At 34.6% G+C, this 19953-nt stretch overlaps 4 protein-coding genes across 5 annotated transcripts; 1 reads left to right on the top strand and 3 right to left on the bottom strand.

Annotated features, from left to right (window-relative positions):
• The first annotated feature begins 472 nt into the window (after positions 1-472).
• On the top strand, positions 473-12521 carry LOC126758683 (AT-rich interactive domain-containing protein 4B). 2 transcript variants are annotated; one of them, XM_050473034.1, is made up of 6 exons: positions 473-821; positions 893-1501; positions 1563-2613; positions 5510-10147; positions 11973-12116; positions 12180-12521. In XM_050473034.1, the coding sequence occupies exons 1-6, from the start codon at positions 816-818 to the stop codon at positions 12359-12361; spliced, it is 6630 nt and encodes a 2209-aa protein (XP_050328991.1). In that variant the 5' UTR covers positions 473-815; the 3' UTR covers positions 12362-12521. The 2 variants fall into 2 exon arrangements, with proteins under 2 accessions (XP_050328991.1, XP_050328990.1); XM_050473033.1 differs by having other exon boundaries at positions 475-821; positions 11970-12116.
• LOC126758687 (sulfite oxidase, mitochondrial) lies at positions 3076-5492 on the bottom strand. Its single transcript, XM_050473045.1, has 3 exons — positions 5050-5492; positions 4006-4953; positions 3076-3942 (listed from the first exon to the last, which is right to left on the bottom strand). The coding sequence occupies exons 2-3, from the start codon at positions 4940-4942 to the stop codon at positions 3137-3139; spliced, it is 1743 nt and encodes a 580-aa protein (XP_050329002.1). The 5' UTR covers positions 4943-4953; positions 5050-5492; the 3' UTR covers positions 3076-3136.
• LOC126758694 (L-xylulose reductase) lies at positions 12504-13640 on the bottom strand. The gene is made up of 3 exons (XM_050473051.1): positions 13407-13640; positions 13069-13321; positions 12504-12999 (listed from the first exon to the last, which is right to left on the bottom strand). Exons 1-3 carry the CDS (start codon positions 13456-13458, stop codon positions 12579-12581), a joined length of 726 nt encoding a protein of 241 aa, XP_050329008.1. The 5' UTR covers positions 13459-13640; the 3' UTR covers positions 12504-12578.
• Positions 13641-16973: 3333 nt separating this feature from the next.
• On the bottom strand, positions 16974-19680 carry LOC126758695 (histone H3.3A). Its single transcript, XM_050473052.1, has 3 exons — positions 19562-19680; positions 17265-17568; positions 16974-17194 (listed from the first exon to the last, which is right to left on the bottom strand). Exons 2-3 carry the CDS (start codon positions 17544-17546, stop codon positions 17066-17068), a joined length of 411 nt encoding a protein of 136 aa, XP_050329009.1. The 5' UTR covers positions 17547-17568; positions 19562-19680; the 3' UTR covers positions 16974-17065.
• Positions 19681-19953: the final 273 nt, after the last annotated feature.

Here is a 19953-nt window from a genome sequence, read left to right as displayed (position 1 = left end):
ACACAGCGACTCAGATAAAAGTGGTCATACACGACTCACATAAAATAAATATTGGGATCATTTATTGTCTAAATTCAATAAAATACATAAAAATGCTATTATAATTAATTTATATCAGAATTATTGAATGTATAACTCAAGTATTCGTTTTATTCTACCACGTGTTTACTCATTGAAGGACGGACGAAAAATGAAGAAGTGTGTCGTGTGTGTCTGCTTTAAGACCACATTTATGACAAGCAAATTGAATACAAATTTATTTCTATTACTACGAGAAACCACGCTTACTTATTTAATTGCTTAAAACGTGCGTTCATGTATTTTTTTTTATTTCTGTGTTATTTCCAAATTTGTTTATGCATTACCTACACTAATGTTTATATATTCATAATACTTAAAACATCATCCTTAATGCTAATCGCTTTACGCCAGATGTCGCCTTGTATAATTTAATTGCTTTTTAGCTTTTAGAAATTCAGTATAATTTTACAACAACGTATCTGGTGATAATGATTTGTATTGTGAATTAATTGCTTAAAATAAACGCGTTAAATTTTGCAATTTTACTAAAGGTTAATGAAACATTTCAGGTAAATGATGTTTTAAAAAGATAGTTTAACAAAAAACTGAAGAAATCGATACGTTGAGATATGAAATTATCCTGAAGTTTGCAGCATTTCTTATATTAGTGTAGAGGGTGTATGTGCAGTGAGTTTGGTGCATTTTTGGTTCGTTTTAGAAATGCTTAAAAATTGTTCGCAAAAGTGGCGTTTGTAAGCGATAACTTAAGTTTTGAGCGTTATTTTCTTCAGAAAATGCAAGTAAGTATTTTTAACTAGTCGGATTTGTTGCAATGCATGTCTATATGTAATTAAAACATTGCTTATTACAGCAAGTGGACACAGATCCGCCATCCCTACCGGTTGGTACGGAGGTAAGTGCCAAATATAAAGGAGCCTTTTGTGAAGCTAAGGTTAGCAAAGTGGTTCGTAATATAAAAGTAAAAGTGGCTTATAAGCAAGGACTAGGTTCGGGAATTGTGTCAGACGACTTAATAAAAGTTGCGCCTGGTCAACTGCGCGTCGGTGCTACTGTTGAAGTTCGTCATCCTGATCGTAAAGATTTGGTAGAATGCACAGTTACTAAAATTCAAGATTGCTCGCAATATACGGTGGTTTTTGATGATGGAGATATAACGACATTGCGCCGCACAGCTTTATGTCTCAAAAGTGGCCGTCATTTCAATGAGAGTGAAACTTTGGATCAGCTACCATTAACTCATCCAGAACACTTCGGAAATCCTGTTGTAGGAGGTCGTCGGGGACGCAGACGTGGCCAGTTGAACGATGATAGTTCCGATGAAGAAGATGAAAGCGATGCGAAAGAAGTTGTCAACGAAAAGGAAGAACACATAGGAAATGTTGTATGCGTAGAAATGGAAACAAAGAAGAAAGATAAAGAGAAGTGGTTCCCAGGACTTATATTAGCTCCTACAGCTCAAGTAATTATTTATAATTATATACCTACATTCTTTTTAGATTAAAAAATGTAATACTTTTTAGGCAAATGTACGGATCAGAGTTAAGGATGAATATTTGGTAAGATCATTTAAAGATGGTCGATATTATACGGTTCCAAAGAAAGAGACAACCGAATTTACTCGTGAAGCGGCAGCTAAACAAGATGGTCAAGCAGTACAAGCTGCACTTCAATATTTAGATAGTGGAGCACTACCTCCCCATTGGGATCGTGAATCTTTATTTGGACTAAATAATTCATCCAGTGAGGGTGATGGTGAATTGGAATCCGATTCGTCAGATGATGAACCACGGGAAGAAAAAGATCGTTTTGTGGCTCAATTGTATAAATATATGGATGATCGTGGAACACCATTGAATAAAGTGCCATCAATTCAAAATCGGGACGTTGATTTATATCGTCTATTTCGAGCAGTACAGAAATGTGGTGGTTACAACCGTGTTACCGCAAAAAATCAATGGAAATCTATAGCGGTACGCTTAGGTTTTACATCAGTAACAGTTAGTGTAACAAATCTGGTTAAGCAAGCGTATAAAAAATTTCTTCAACCATATGGTGAATTTCATCGTAAACTTGGTTGCTCAATGCTTATGACACCTCGTAATTCTAACCGAAGTAAGGGCCGTAGTTTAGTTCGAGCAAACTCTGTTGCTTCCCCAAAGCCAATTGACAGCAGTAAAGAGTCCTTAAACAAGCCAGCAAATAACACTATAACTGCGTCATCGTTTTCATCATCGTCATCTGCCTCTAGTAGCCAAAATATTGCAGCATCGTCAGTTGTAACAACAACCGCCAATGTAATTACAGTTGTAACTCCTTCTGTGACGGAAGAATCGGAAAATACAAGCGAATCCAGTTTGGATAATGCCAAGAATAAGAGAAAAGCTGTAGTGGGAAAAGTTAAAGGTCTAGTTGAAAAGTATGAAGAAAAATCGAGAGATGATTGCGATGTGCCGCTTTCAAAAATTAGGTCGTCGGCAGAGACTCCACGATGTGAGGAGAAGGATAAGGCACCATCTCTAAAGGATGTTCCTGCCGCCCCAACTTTACATATAAGGGACTCTTCACCCCCAGGTATGTGAAGGTACCCAACGAGCACACAAAGATATCAATAATTTACTTACACTGTTCAAATCCAATTAACATAGGAACTTCTTGGTACACGAGGTACAAAGTGTATGTTTAGTTGTATACATGGTGACAAAGAAATAAGAGGTTCTTTTACAGCTTGAATATGCTTTCAAACATAGCAAGAGCAATGGTGGCACATTCACTATTATAGATATGTATATTTTCCCAACTCCTTAGGATTTTCATTCCAAATAATTAGGAATAGAGACGACACCATCGCTAATTAACTTTAATTCTTTATCAACATAAAAACTTCAATGTTCGTGGAAGAAAGGGAAAGGTTTTATGGAAAATGAAATTCATTATCGCTATGTAGACTGAAATCGAACTTGAAAAATTTTAGGAACGGTGGTCACAACTGTACAATCTCTACTGTAATTTTCAATAATGATGCTGAGTGCATAGTTACTGCGCTAATTTATTAATATTTATTTTGTTTATATATACGCTTTTTCTTCATTTATAATTACATGATTTTAATCTTTATGCGATGGTAGGCATTTGCAAGTACACCACGTAAGTTCCATATATTTTCAAAGGTTTCTGGTTGAACATTGTATGCAGAATCAACCGCTTTAGCCCAAATTTCCACTTCTCCAGTAGATGTGGGTTCCATTTTGATTCGACCAGTCCATAGAGACCAACCGTAATGGCGGCCATCAGGCTGATCCTCTTGTTGAATTTGTGCAACATGCCAAGTTTTGCCCCGATCAGCGGTCAAATCAACCCGTACAATGCGGCGACCTCCACCTGACCATGCATATCCGTGTACAGTTAGATATCCGTCAGCTGGTATTTTGAGTACTTCGCCTTCCATGGGGCTACATATTGCAGACGTGACTGGCATTGCCTGTATGGCTGGGGATTTCGTAAAATCAACTGTATCCCAGTCCGTACTTGGACTGAATCCTTTATAATCACTCTGCTGCCAATGTGAGTTAGATTCAGCTTCAGAGACTGCGATACGAGTTAACCATTTGACATTACGCGCACCTACATTTCCGGGTACAATGCATCGCAAAGGGTATCCGTGGTCACGACTTAGAGTTTTACCATTCATTTCATATGCAAGTATGACATCACCACGTTCATCTAATGCTTTGGAAAGTGGAATAGATGCGCCATAAGGATGCGAAGTAGGATCGAGGTCGGCTCCTTCTAAAACAACATGCAAGTTTTCATTTGGTTTGACCCCCATTTCCAAAAGAAGGTCACGTAGGCGAGCTCCCGACCATGTTGCATTACCCACTGCACCTGCGTTCCAAGAAAGGCCTGAAATGCAACTTTTAAAATAAATGGGACATTAATAATTATAAGAATATTTTTCATTCTGACCTTTAACAGATTTCACCTTTGTCATTTCAGAGCGGCGGTTACCACCGCACATTATGGCTGCAGTAACTGTGTATTTTGGCAAACCTTTGATATCTTGCAAAGTCAATGTTTTGACTTGTTCCTTCGTTCCCGATTTTGTCGTTTCAATAGCAATTTCAAGTTCGTAGTTATTGGCATCAATAAAAGGAACTGGTAAATGATTTCTAACATAAAAAAATGCATTTGGGGTAATAAAATTTTGTACGAGAAGCTTTAATGGCGGCTCTCCGTTGAATGGCCTAGTTGATGCTGGTTTAAGCACTGGATGACGTTTGGGCTCATTAGCCCATGGGGAACCCATATCATCTGTGCTTATCGTATCGTCTGGACTTAAGTTTCCAATACGATAAAACTCCAAAAGGGTTAAAATTTCTTTGTTATTATGTTGCTGATAAATAGCCCAAAATGGGTCAATTGCACTGCCCGCTCCCAACATAATATTATCACCACCTGGATGTTTTGCAATGAAGTCTGTTATGTCATATACACCAATTCCATAAGTTACCCAAATACGCTTTTCAATATTACAATGATCTTGCACTTCATCCATATTATATGTTGGCAAATCAGATCGTGCATTCATATGCCAGTCTGGTTGTTCTTCTTTTGATTCTGTGCTTGAGATTTCATCAATATGAATTCCGTCCAATTTTACTCGAAATAGTTTATATTTGTGTTCGTACAGGGCAAAACCGCCGATTACACCACCAAGTGTTAAAAATGCGTAGAAAATTGTTTGTTTGGGATTAATATTCTGTTTATTTGGAATGTGTGAAAAACGATGTTGTGCATGATAGTTGGGTATGTACTTTGCGCATCCTAATCGAAGGAAGAAAGCTGATGTGCATATCACATGATTCTTTCGCGGTGTTAACTTTAGAGACCGTATGCCTATCATATTATCTCGATCTGAAATAAACACACCAACAAAATTTATGATCACTACTTGTGGTGCAATTAAACATAATGAACTTAAATCTATAAATAATTTGCATTCACTAATACATGTGTTATTGAGTTCCCAAATATGTCGTCGTTTTCAGCACAGTCTTCACATAAAAATGAAATTTATTTCTTATCATCAAAGTCTGTACATACTAATATATGTATGTGTACAAACTATAATCTTTGTCCTTGTGTTAGGCTTGAACTTTATAATAGAAAAATCAAACAAATTGTTTGTCTTAATGGTCCAATGTTTGTTTTGGAAATTTCATACTGCAACTGTTAAGCAGTTGTACTTTATTTTAATCTGTAAACCTATCATTCATAAATTATCATATGGATGTACAGTTTAACGTGAATTCATATACCTTCATTGCTAAACCTTAAGACAAAATTTTCACTCATGTGTGCACATTTATACATACATATAGATATAGATAGACACATTTTGATAACCGTATTCCATATTATTTCTTTAAGGTTGTCCTTACATAATATATGATTGATACACATATTGCAGGTACAAGTGCTGGAAGTAAAAAAGATAAAAGTCAAAAAAAGCAAACCCCTCAAAGTGACGACAAGCGAAACAAACGGAAAAAAGATGACACTATTGAAAAGGTAGATACCGGCGATTTTATTGTTGAGGTAGGAGACAAACTTAAAGTTTATTATCATGAGAAAAAGGTGACTTATGAAGCAAAAGTTATCGAAATATCTGTACAACGGGGTTCACCGATGTACCTGGTTCATTACACCGGTTGGAACAATCGTTATGATGAGTGGGTACCGAGAGAACGTATTGCTGAAAACATAACTAAAGGCTCAAAACAGAAAGGGCGTATGTCAAATGCAAGTGGGATGGAGAAGCAAAAGGAGAATCCTTCAAAGCCACCTTCGGTTTCCTCTTTGAATCCGTCAGGTCCTCCAAATTCGATGGTAAATATAATAGGCAATACACCGTTATCAACAAAGTTGTCAGTATCATCAAAACGTGGGCGTGGTCGAAGTGACTCGCTCCCGCCGCGTTCCACTACACCCTCATCAGTAGCATCTAACTCCAGCCGAACGAAATCACCTGCTACATCTGGTCTAAAAAGAAGACCAATTCGTTCAATGGTTAATACTACACGACGTACATCTGCAAACGTTTCTGATGTTTCTTTGCAAAGTGAATCTGACACGGACTCCGATGAACCGGTAAGACGTCCAACGCGTGGTAGTAAAGAAATTGAGTACAAGTCAGGATCTTTGAGTGGTAAAGTGGCAAACAAGAGTATCAACTCGGATACAGATGTTGACGATGACGAGGATGACACTTCGATTATTATAGGAACGAATAATAACACCACTAAGGGTCGTAATTATGACCTTAATCAAATTCGATCTGAACTAAGGGGCTTAAAATCACCTTCGCCATCATATGTGCGAAACGACGAATCGATGTCAAAAGTGACACAGCCGATTAAAGTGGAGAGCGTAATAGATGTTAAAGATGTTTGTTCTTCTAAAAGCAAAGCAATGGTAGAATCAAATACTGAGGTGGTCGCCATTAAACAAGAAGTGAAACAAGATCAAAAAGATGATAATGGGAAATCGTCTACGGATATGTCTTCAGAGACGGAATCATTTTGTGATGATGACTCACAATCATCAGGCAAAACGACAACCCTTGAAAACATGACAAAAAAGTTTCAGCAAAAAATAAAAGCAGGAAAACAACAAACTTTTGAAAAACTTTCTTGTGGAAACCCTGCAGTGGAACGTGTACCGAAAGTTGTAGAAAAAATAATACAGGATTCACTCGCGGAAAAACTTCAGGAGATTCTTAAAACCAAACCGGAAGTAAAAAAAGAGGAAGGCTTAGAGGCGGATATTAGCGACGCTGCCTTATGTAAATCGGATATAGATAAAGAAGATAGTAAACAAAAATCCGTACAAACTGAATTAATTCAAAAGAATACTTCTAATATCCATCACAGATTTGAAAGCACCATATGTAGTAGCAAGTATTCATCCCTAATTGTAGAAAAGCCAGTATGCTCTAATAAGAAGATAGAATCTGGTTGTTGCAAGAAGACCGACATTAGCAGAAAAGGAGTCACAGATAGTATAGAAAGCCAATCAAAAAAAAGTATAGAACCCCTTGTGAAAGAGTTAAATAAAGGTGAACCGTCAGCAGCTTGTTCTCCATCCTCATCATCTTCATCGTCATCCGCATCAGCATCTTCATCTTCTCGTTCATTACCAGACATGAGCAAGCTAGATATTAGTGGAGGATCTTCGACTTCTTCAATATATGTGATGCCTAATAAAGACGCAAAGTTAATATCTATTGCTCCGAAAGCGACATCACCTGATATTTATGAGTTCAAAGATCCGGAACCCTTTGAATTTGAATTACGAAAGTTACAAACTACCAGCGCAAATATTTCGTCCTTGACCACGGGTATAACAAGTGCATGTAATGTATCTGGAATTTCTCGAAAATCAACTCAAAAAAGTGTAATTTCACAAAATTTGGTTAACGAAAAGCAACAACCACCTCCAAACCCAATGACCGTTTTAGTAAATCGCAAAAAAAAAGGCTCTCCAATGAAGGAAGCTGTAGTAGATAAATCTAAGTTACTTAAAACTGAGGGAAAATTAAATATTATGTCAGATGGAAAAATCAATAAAATTGCTTCTACTATTTCAGTCGTAACAAAAAGTACATTAGATAGTCAAACGAACTTAATGACTCTGAATCCATTATCAGCAAATCAGCAAATCAGTCCTTGCAGTAACTCGATTACACAGAAAACAGATACACTGAATAATACATCATTCGATACATTGAGAACATCACCAAATTTCAATGTAAACATAAACGCATTAAATGAGGAGTTAGCGCAAACAGTACAGGAAACAACCAGAGCCCTTACTGATGCTTTTCAAAAACCAAAGCTGTCCTCTTTACAGGAAGTCACTGGTACGCTTCCAAATTTGGCGTCACCGAAACAAAATGATATTGAGAATTTGATGGCATCTTCTAAAAACCAACAAGAAAACGTTTCAACATTAATTAGTCCATTACCGACAGCGCCCATTAAGACAGTTATTGGCAGTCCATTTATAGAGACTCGAAAAGATCTGAGCAATGTTTTTGAGTTGAGTACGAGCGAAGGATTTACATCATTAAGCGAATCGAAGGACAATAAGTTTGAATTCGAGAATGCTAAGAAAATGCTTTCTGCAACATCAGACGCATTCGATTTAGAGCCTGCTAAATACGAGAATAGACCGACATCCATCGCAGATAAACTTTTAAAAGCTATAAGTCAAAAAAAAGAGGAAGATAAATATAAAATTGAGCCTAAAAATGAGAAAGGAGAAGATAGCGGATTTTCGAAGGATGATTTTGCGGTTGTAAAAAATAAAGCAGAATTGATACTTGGAAATGATTGTGCATCAAATGAACCGTTAAACATTAACATAGATTTAGCCGGTTCTCCCATGAGCTTCGGTAGTAATTTAAGTTTAGAAAAACTACCCATCATAACTGGCCCAATAAATAAACCCATCCCTCTTACAAGCCCTGAACCGAAGTTGGGAATACTAGAGTCGATTACAGTAAAAAATAATGACTTAACGGAAACAATACAGAAACTTGAATGTGCAATTCAACGGAAAACGCCAGTCAGTGGGCTTTCAGTTACAACTACACCAAACACATTTTCAGAGGATTCGATGGATAGTACTGATTCGGAACGTCGCCTTGTTATAGAAGACGTGGCTGAAGACATGTGTGATATTCTTAAAAGTCCCAACGATTCACAGCATATTGGTGAGACAAAAATAAGTATATTGTCACATAAAACAGATGTTGCTGTCAGTAAAATAGTACCAGACAACATTTCACCGCATATAAGAGCTGATTCTCAAATCTCCCAAACTCCACATACAAGTCGACCACAATGTCTTAGTGCATCAGTTCCGTTTCCAACCATTTCGTCCCCTATAGTTGTGACTTCAGCAAACAAAATATCGCCGATCTTACATGTTGTGACTGATATCACAAACGAACAGAAAGGGCCACAATTTGGAAATCAGGAAGTACAAAAGAAAGACAAGCGAAAGCAAGAAGGCAGCCTATCTGTGGGCATTGAAAATAGTGCTGATAATGAAACAAGGTCTAATGAAAACATTAATTTAAGAGATAGTTATAGTGTTAAGTCTTTTGAAACTGTTGCGCCATCACCTCTAATTGAAAGTTCTAAGCAACACACTCAAAGACCAACAGATGTTGTACCGATTTTGGTTCCAGATATTCCAGTTTCAGTTGTTGTAGCTTCTGGAGCGGTGCCCTCAGTAAAAGCCGCAGCACAGGCAGCAGCTGAAGCAGCAGTTCAAAGTCCTACTTCAAAAATTCATACGACCACAAATGTGGATCATAAAGCCCCTGTATCTAAAACACTCTTAACTTCAAATTTAATCGTGTCTTCCGAAAAAACTTTGACTATAGATAAAAATTTAGAGAGTAAGATTAATATTCAAGACTCGGGTGTATATATTGATGCATCAAATGATTTGAAAATTACTCCGCCATCAACAGTAACCTGCCCATCAGCCGCAGGTATATCAGCTAATTCAGGATTTTATTTGGATATGCGTACAGAGCTCCGACCTGAGGACGGTGTAAAACCTATTCACGACACTTCACACACAAATACTGAGATTGAACGTTTTAGCTGTAAAAAAGTTGAAGGTAGTTTATGTGCTGATGAATTAGCTTCTAATTTTGGTGTTGATACCAATAATGAGTCTATAAACCTTCTTTGCGAGGAAACGATTCCTGGCAGTCCAACACCTGCTTTTGGAGGAAAAGAGGAGCCTTCGGGAACACAATTAGCTACAGAAAGCACTTTACTGTTGGATAGCAACATTAAGGTTTTAGGTGTCACGGAGCCAGGTGTTTTGCTTGCTAATATGAATAATTCCCCAAATGATTCAGCAAGCCATGATGACAGCAGTGAGGATGTAAAAAAACAAGTTGATATGGATAACGAAATATCCCCTCGAAAACGTCGGCGACCCAGAAAGCAGTCAGAAATGATCATCATATCAGACCACCATACCAAACGGCGAAGACAAATGGCATGTATGAAAAAGATTCCAGGTTAGTTACACTTGTGAAATATGTACATTTGGGGTACTCACAACGTGTCATAAAGCATCGTAAAATTATAAATTTTTATGCTAGTTTAAAAAATTTGTTGTTGGTTTGCATACTAAAATAAGTTTACGCAAATACAACTCTGAACGCTATGTTTTCGGATCGTTATATCTTATAACTTTATGAGACCATGTGAAACCCCTAATTATAGTAGTAGTTTACACAAGTATATACAGTTGTCCACAAAATAATAGGAGTACCAATCTGAAAATTGTGTTTGGCTGCATAACTTTTTGAAATCACATGTAAATGACGCGAAACAATAACGGTACACATAACGGGATACTAGCATTAAAATACAAAACAAATTTTTATTGTGATGATTGCTTTTCTACTTCTGCTTTGCTAGTTCTGGAAGACCCTTGTTATTGCTTTCCACAAAATAATAGGAGTGTCAAATATTTCGTTTTCAAAATAATCCTTAACATAAAAAATGTTCACAAAATTTGAAAAGTAAGTATAGTTCCATAATCTAGCAGCAATTTAAATTATTTATTATTTTATTTAATCATTGGGTTTTTCTCCAGTGGGTAGAGGAAATCATTGTACAGAACAAAAGCGGAAAACGATAAAACTAGGAAAAACTTATAAAGAGATCCAAAAAACCGTAAAATACTCTCCTCAAATGATAGCAAATGCCTTAAATTATAGAAACAAAAATGAAACTGGTAGACAAAAGCGCAAAACATCCACTGCAGACGATCGCAATATAGTACGCCACTGCAAAATTAATCCTTTTGCTTCAGCCAAGAGCATCCATGACGAACTAAATTTGTCAGTTAATACTGAAACTATTCGTAGGCATTTGAAGCAGAACAAATTATTTGCCAGAAGTCCACGAAAAAGACCCCCATTAAAAAAAAGAAGCCCATATACAATTTGCAAAAGAGCATTGCTCCTGACCCGCGTCTAAATGGCGAAACATATTATGGTCAGAGCCAATCCAAAGTTGAGTTATTTGGTAGTATAGGCTCTAGGAACTTTGTCCGACGTCCCCCTAACTCAGAATATAATCCCCGGTTTCCCATAAAAACCGTTATACATAACGATGCCAAATCATGGTACGCCGTCGTTTTTGACATTGTGGTGTTGGTCCAATTCATTTAATTGAAGGCATCATGGATCAAAGGGCATATAACAAAATATTATATGAGGTAATGTTGACACATGTCTCGTGAAATATGCCATTGATTTGGGTATATCAACGGGATAATGACCCTAAACATACTAGCAAGTGCGCATAAAAATGGTTTAGTGCCAACGGAGTTGAGGTTATGTGGTGACCTGCTCCGCCCCCTGACTTCAACCCCATTGAAAACCTGTGGATAGATATCAAGAAGAAAGTAGCTGAAGAGAAACCAATCAATTCGAGAGATTTATGGCAAGTAGTGAAAGAGGTTTGGATAGGAATACCAATAAAACGTTGCCAGGATTTCATAGACTCCATGCCTCGGAGATGTGATGATGTGTTAAAAAAATCGAGGACATTCAACGAAATAATAGTTATTTTAATATTCTGTGCAACTTTGGAGCCATTATGTATTAAAATTATAAAACGACCCCGCATTACATAAAATACTCCTATTTTTTTGTGGAACTGGTTTTTTAGTTTACTTCATATAAACTGCGATATACAATTTTTTTATGTTTAATTGAAATAGGTGAAATCTGGAAATATTAATAGATCTATAACAAATTACATTCATATTATGTATTATAGCGAATAATTAAATATAACGTTATAAAAAAACTTTCATATATATAGCAGGTTCCGATAGCGATGAAAACTCTGATGGTACATCGCAACGCATTCTCGAATCCCGACATCATTTCCAACAACAATTTCAACTACAACAGCCACAAACATCAGTTGGAATTCGATCTTGTCCCTATAACTTCTTGGTACACTTAGGTATAATTAACATGAATATATTAGTGTTGCCAGAAAGATTTTAATTGATTTTTCCCTCTACAGATCCGAATCTAGGGTCTGACCAGTGCATAGCAATTTTGTTAAAACAAATTCAGGAATTGCGGAAAACCTATAATGCAATCAAAATCGACCTGGCGAGTATTGATCGAAGACGTAAAAAATTACGACGACGGGAAAGGGAAAAGAAGCAACAAGTGCAAAATCAACAACTTAAAATTTCTTAATTATGTTTTACACAAATGCAGAATGTGAAGAATTCTACAATTGAATTGAGTTATACATATGTATATGTATATTTACAAGTAATGTTTAGTTTTTTTTATAAAACTAAGCTTTTTAATTCTATTTTGCAGAAATAAAACAATGTTTCTCTTTAAATATAAATCAGACGAAATTTTTACTTGTTGAAAAAATAAGAGATTTTGTTTTTATAAATCCATTTTAAGACACCGAATAACCTCCCTCTAAGTTTAACTGATGTCCATTTACAAAACTTGAGTTACTACTTAACAAGTAGACTATTCCATCGACTACTTCTTGCACCTCGCAAAAGCGATTGAGAGGTATATGTGCTAAAAGCGGACCCGATTTTTCTTCATTACTCCAATTTTCACGTCCCATTTGTGTTAGCACTACTGTAGGATTAATGGAATTTACTCGTATTTGCTTGGGTCCAAGCTCTAAGGCTAATGAACGTGTCAATGAGTCGACAGCAGCTTTAGTAGCACTGTATACAGCATGACCGTGAAATGATCGAGAAGCAGCTAATGAGGATGTCATCACTACACTCGATCCTTTTTTGAGCTTCGGCAAAAGTGTTTGGGTAACGTTGAAAATTGCCTTGATGTTAATATCAAATGTGCTTTACGAGAAATATCAATATAAAATTTAAAAAGTTTACATCATTAACACATATATATGTATATTATACTCATCAAAATCCTGTTCTGTCAATTCAGTGAAAGGTTTGATTATTGCTACGCCAGCATTGTTCACCAAACCATCAATTTGTGGGAGTTTCGATAGAATATCCCGTGTATTCTGCCAATTTCTAAGATCTACTGGTATGGTTTCCACAGTTGAACATATATTTTTAAGCTCCTCTAATTTTTCCACCGACTTTGAAAGCGCAATCACTTTAGCGCCTGCTGCTGCCAAATGCTGGCATAAAGCTCTACCAATTCCTGTACACGTACATATATATAAAAATATATGTTCTATTATTTAAAAAAGATCGTCATTTATACAAAAAAAAATTAGAATGCATACCTTGACCAGCTCCTGTTACTACAATGACTTTGCTTTCCAAACTTGCCAACATTGCTAATGTATTCACAAAAATCCTAAGTTAGTCCACTCTGAGATAACACTTATAATTTACGCAGATAAGTCCAAAATGTGAATAATGATCAGCAGTACTTTAAGCACTGTACCTTTAGATGATTTGCAGTTAATATTAATGCACAGAAGCTTTAAATTAAAAGCTTCAAAACAAAACAGAAAACCTTATCAAACAAAGCTCCAAAACACATATCAAGATCAAAGCTAAATAATTATTTTTATTGACTACTTTCACTAGTACGTAAATTATTATATACATAAATATATTTTCCATTACAAACGCATACATTCTCGTTCATACGTATTCAACAGAAAACACGTATGCATCATAAAATGTTCAGTGTTCTCTCTTAAAATGAAAAGTTGTTTGTCAAAATTATGTTGGGTACATAAGTCCTGGGTAAAGGTCTGTTCGATTTTATTTTTTTTTTTGTTTTCTTTTGTTTTTATGATGCAAAAATATTTTTTAAAGAGTCCAACAATGAAAATGCGTTTTGAGTGATAACTGAATACGAATAGATTGTAAATAACATAAAATCATCAAAATGTATAGAAAGTGGCCTAAACATTTTTAAACGAAAATCCTTTTAAACTTCCTAGCTTAAATTTTCTAATTTCAATCAAAAAGTATATTCCTAGAAATATTAGATTATATCGACTTTTTATGTTCGAAACACATACTATATTTTAATGTTTCTAAATTGTGGTTTGTTTCGGGATCAACACATAACAAATTTTTCACCCTTCTATAGATTTGTACATAATAACTGATTAAAATAGTTTGAAATTATAAATATTTTCTAAATAAATTCATTAATGTTTAACTACAAATGTTTTTCAACAGTTAAGAATTTTTGATTCTCTAGTCCAGTGGTTCCCAAACTTATTTTGTCTACCGCCCACTTTGAGAATAAATATTTTTTTAGCGCCCCCATTTTTTCACCTATTTAAAAACCACTATAACTTCAAATTAATTATTGTGACCTATATATGTATATTAACGGAGAATTCTAAACTAAACTTTTACTATAACCAGCAACTTGAAACCTGAGCGCAGTAGGTAACATACAACAGCGTTTAGGTCTCAAGTTAATGCTTACGGGCTCCGCCTGCCAAAGTTGAAACACAACTTTATAGTATCAAAACAGGGAATCTTTTATTAAAAATAAAACTAAAATAATCGATCTATATATAAAAACTAATGTGAAGGATGAATCTGATGCTGTTTAATAATTTTGTTAATATCAGGTTCCAATTTACTCAAGAACAGTCGCAAGTCGCCACGTTCGTATCTTAAAATAATTAATAGTACAAATTTGTATCCCGTTATATTAATTACTTCTTGATTTGTACACTGGAAATTGAATGAATCAAATGTAATTTAAAACTTAGTTATATGGGAAGCAGGCATGGTTGTAGTCCGATTTCGCCCATTTTCGTACTGTGGTATAGAAATATGAAAAGAATGTCACGTACTAAATTTAGTCGAAGTCCGTCAGTCGGGTCCCGAGATATGTGATTTCACCAAAATGTGGGCGTATTTAATTATTGATTTAACGCACTTTTAGTAGTTAATAATATTTACGCTAAGCAAGTTTGGTTGTTGTAGCTTTAGTGATTTGGGAGATATGTATGTAATTTAAAATTATTAGAGGGCGGGGATATCCCCACTTTTTAAAAAATGTTTGCCCACAGATGCCCCTTGCTACTGCGATACCCTGTACCAAATGTTATGGCACTTTATAAGATTTCGTAATACGTTTTGTGGGCGTGGCAGTAGTCCGATTACGCCCATCTATGAACACGTAATTTTATTGTACTAAGGGACCCACATACCAAATTTCATCCAGATATCTATTTTTACTCAAGTTACAGCTTGCATGGGCAGACGGACACCCGGATTTCAACTTTTCTCGTCATCCTCATATATATTCACATACATATATGATACGTATAACCGTTATGTGAACAAAACTATTATACTCTTTAGCAACAAGAGAGAGTCCCCATAATAGGGACCTGAACAAAGGGAGTAACGAAAGTAATACCGTATAAATCTACAAGTAACAAATCCTAATTTTTCTACCAACACACCTTAGGTGGATGCTTTTATATTGACAGAAATCACGTTAAGAATGTTTATACAGTGAGATGTGTATTCAATATTGAAATTACACCCAACTCGTCGGTTCTTTGCTGACGGTAGTTATCAAAAAAGCTCTGGAAATTATTTTAACATTAGACTCGTGTAACATGCGATATATGTATATATAAAGCTGCGCAACTAATTTCTGCAATTCTATGGTGAGGAGATATTGTAGTTACAAATGAATTATTCGGATTTTTGCCAAAACTTTTTCCAATCTTTCTGGCAAAGATCGAATTCCATTACGGTAATACTGTTCATCCTTTCCAAGAATCAAGCCATTTTTCGATATTCTCTTGTAACAGAAACTGTTTCTGAGCTAGATCATGTGCCAACGAAACAAACAAATAATCAGACGGTGAAATACGGCGGGTCGGCTAGGACATCCCATTCTTTGAAATGGCTTCGTACGTGTCTCCCAATGCTGAAGCATACTCTTCTTGCGTTTGAAACGGAGTAACATTTCCAATTTAAAATTAATATCCATATCGCCGTCTTTGAAGCGATGAAACCAATCACATCTTGCTTACTTTTTCGACTGAAAGAAGAAAATCGAAATGTGGAAACACAGTTTCCTCTTCAATTCTTTCAGTAAAGTATGTATGTATATCATGATTTGAATATATCAAAATCGATCACCACTAACTGCCAGAGCTATATATTTACAAACTAGGGTAAACTTAGTTGAGCACATAATCGTTTTTAAATGGTTTATCGACTCTTCTTCGGAACATTTGTAACAACCCATACATTTTATTTGAACTGTTTCCAAATTGTGGCTTGCCTTCTCCAAACGATTTTTTGACTTCCTTCCTTATATACATACATATATTAATACAATGGTAAAGGGATGGAAAACTCAGTCATTTCTATTACTAAATGCATCACAAAAAATTATTTGATGGTTGTCGGTCAAAATGCAAATTATTGAAATATAAGACTGCTAATTTGCGGCTTTGTAACTAAAACCGTTTTATTTTTTTTTTTTTGAATATTTTGTATACAAACTACAATTTAACTGTGATAAATTTGTAATCTTATAGAAAACTAAGTTTTATTATTGGTTACTTCTTTAAATGTTGAGATACTACCGTTAAATAGCTAGATAAGTTGTGAAAGTATCAATTGTCAAATGGGTAACGTTTACGAAAATTGGGAGTATAATGTATTATTGTATTAAAAGAATTAACACATATAGTGTTTCTAGAATACACCATTATAGTGCATAAAAACATAAAATATTTTCATACTTATTCATATAAAGAAATTATATAATACTTATTTGTTGGAAATACTACACAAGTATTTGTAATCAATAACTGCAAGCAAACAGAATACCGTTGTTGGAGTTTTGGGGGAAATCTTAAGTGTATTACATATTTATTAATTTTTATTATATAATTAAGAAAATTGATAAGTTGATTATGAAGTGTATAGCAGCTTAAGCGCGCTCTCCTCTGATTCGACGAGCCAATTGAATGTCCTTCGGCATAATAGTTACACGTTTGGCATGAATTGCGCATAAGTTAGTGTCCTCGAAAAGACCGACAAGATATGCCTCAGATGCTTCCTATTTGATCAAAATAAATAAATGTTTAAAATTGAATTCGATTTACTTAATTTACTTTTGTTAAACTTACCTGTAAGGCGCCTATGGCAGCTGATTGGAAACGCAAATCAGTTTTGAAATCTTGAGCGATTTCTCGGACCAAGCGCTGAAATGGCAATTTTCTAATAAGCAATTCAGTGGATTTTTGATAACGGCGAATTTCGCGTAAGGCTACTGTTCCCGGGCGATAGCGGTGAGGTTTCTTAACGCCGCCAGTTGAGGGGGCGGATTTACGGGCTGCCTTTGTAGCAAGTTGCTTGCGTGGAGCTTTTCCACCGGTAGATTTACGTGCAGTTTGCTTAGTACGAGCCATTGTTCTTTTTTCTTCTTTTTATCTGGAAATTAATTATAAAAGTTTTAAATCAACGTATTTGTGTGTTAAAATAATAATAATCTTCTAGCCTTGACTATTACTATAATAGCAACGGTTTTGCAGACGCTCTAAAATCTTTATTTCCAAAAATAACCACGTTGGCTCTAAAGCGCCCAGCAGAATCCTCAAATTCATTAGTGTGTTGGGCATTTGTGAGAAGGTGTGGTAAACGGGGCCGCAGTGCGGACAACCATTTATTATATTTTTAACATAATATATTGAAAGTTCCATATTAATTTCACCTATGTTTTTCTTCTGGTCGTTTCGGAATGTATAATTATGTGCAAAATTATTTGTCAGATGAGATTGAAATTAACGATTTTCATTCAGGTGGTTGCTCATAATACTGGTGCAGTATCTTAAAATTATTTCGAGCTCACCAAATTACAAAAACCATACGAAATTATAAGTAATGTCGCATTAAAATATGTAAAGATTATTTGACAACAGCGGTTGAAATGTTCAGTATACAATCCAAATATATTTCCAATGCAGATAAAATTGTATAGTGAAAAATCTGTTGAATTTTATGTTTTAAACAAAGGTATAGTCCAATTAATTGTGAGGTTTGTAGAAAATTATTGAGATTTACACAATTTACAAATTTGCCTGTGATAATTCAGTACAATGTTTGCAGAGTTGTGCGAGCGAATGAGAGTGGTAGGTAGCCATATAATACGAAAATATATTTTCAAAAACGATGCAAAATATCAATATATTTTAATATTTACGGCTAATATATTACATATAAATGTTTTTATGTACAATAAATGGGAGATCAAAACATTTTTCTGGAGATAATAAAAAAGTAGGAAATGCCAGCCCACTATTCCAAATTAAAATTGATAGAAATAAATCATGAAATTAGAGTCTTGGGTGTTATAGGATACATCTTTTTGACAATTTCTATTAATATATACTTCACTTTCAGAGAAGTCACTGAAAATATTTTATAACAAATAAGTGATGTAACAAAAAAGGTAAGCAAATATTTTGATGAGATATTTCCTCCAGATCAAGAAAAATATGATAAAACTCCATTCAGGATGAAAAGCAGGATGAATCGTAGACTAGTCCAAAATTGCATATTATTTTTTGAAATTTAGTGCTATAAAAAGTTATTTATTAGCATTAACATTTGCAATTTTTTATACAATAATAGATATGTTGAGATCTGGATACATACAAATTATCTAATTAAATGGTTATCCAGTCAAATGTGCAATTTCTGTAAAAAAAAAATTATTAGCACGTCGGGACTTTTTGTTTTCCACATTACTTACTCAGACTTGAAAGTATTAATATTCCGTAATTTGAATTGTTCCAGCATTAACTGTACTTAATTCTTGCGTAAAAAATAGTTTATATTTAACGGTCATAAATTCTGAACCAAAACTTGTCATTTATGAATTTTATACAAAATTGTCCTTTTGCAAACAATAAACATCTGCATTCATAGCAGCTGTTAAATAGACGGGTATATAAAATAAATTAAGCGCGAAATACTGTGTATACATACACATATAGCTATGTATGAATTCACAAGCAAGCTCTCTCATACTAGATTAATGGATACACATCTGTATAAAATCGGAATTATCGAAGAAAAAATATGTATACATACTTCCTTAATAAAAAAAAAAACTGTTTGTATTCTCGCAGATATTATACACAATTCGTTTTTATCTCTAATCAAATAAACATTTTCATTTTATCCATGAATACTACAATAAAGTTTCCAATTATATATGTATATAATAAATGTTTTAAGAACTATACATTTAAAACCCAAACTATGAACTACAATGGCGGCCATTTTGAAAGTGGTAACACCAATGCAACGTCCAAAACGCCATTATCATTAGTTATTTTTTCATTGAAAAACATTTAACACCACTCAAAGATAAATCTCTAGGTTGGTTTATAAAATAAATAGGTAAACTGAAATTACTTACATTTATATATTTACTGCTTTAATAAGTTTTTGGAAGTTTATAAACACTTTCACAACTATAATAAGTGTAACTCAATCACCGTCTACTTCAATAATGAACCATAAATGAATTTCTTCGAATCTACTCTTCTGAATGACAGGGTTGCCGAAATCTCTTCACCAAAACTGATTACTTTTCAAAATTATTACGTGGTTACCATGATTCAATTATAAAAGGTTGTGTCGATACGGAGCGTGCTTCCTCTTACACAGACATATTTGAATCCATAAAATCCAAATGTTGTCTTTGGTTTTTCTCATGAATTTTCGTTTTATAGTTTGATGATTTTGGATACAAAACACGTATTTTCATTGGTTAAAATCTATAAAAAAATTTTTTAATCATAAAAACAA

This window comes from Bactrocera neohumeralis, chromosome 5, assembly GCF_024586455.1.
Source record: "Bactrocera neohumeralis isolate Rockhampton chromosome 5, APGP_CSIRO_Bneo_wtdbg2-racon-allhic-juicebox.fasta_v2, whole genome shotgun sequence".
NCBI classification, from domain to species: Eukaryota; Metazoa; Arthropoda; class Insecta; order Diptera; family Tephritidae; genus Bactrocera; species Bactrocera neohumeralis.
This window is presented reverse-complemented; position numbering and strand designations above follow the sequence as displayed.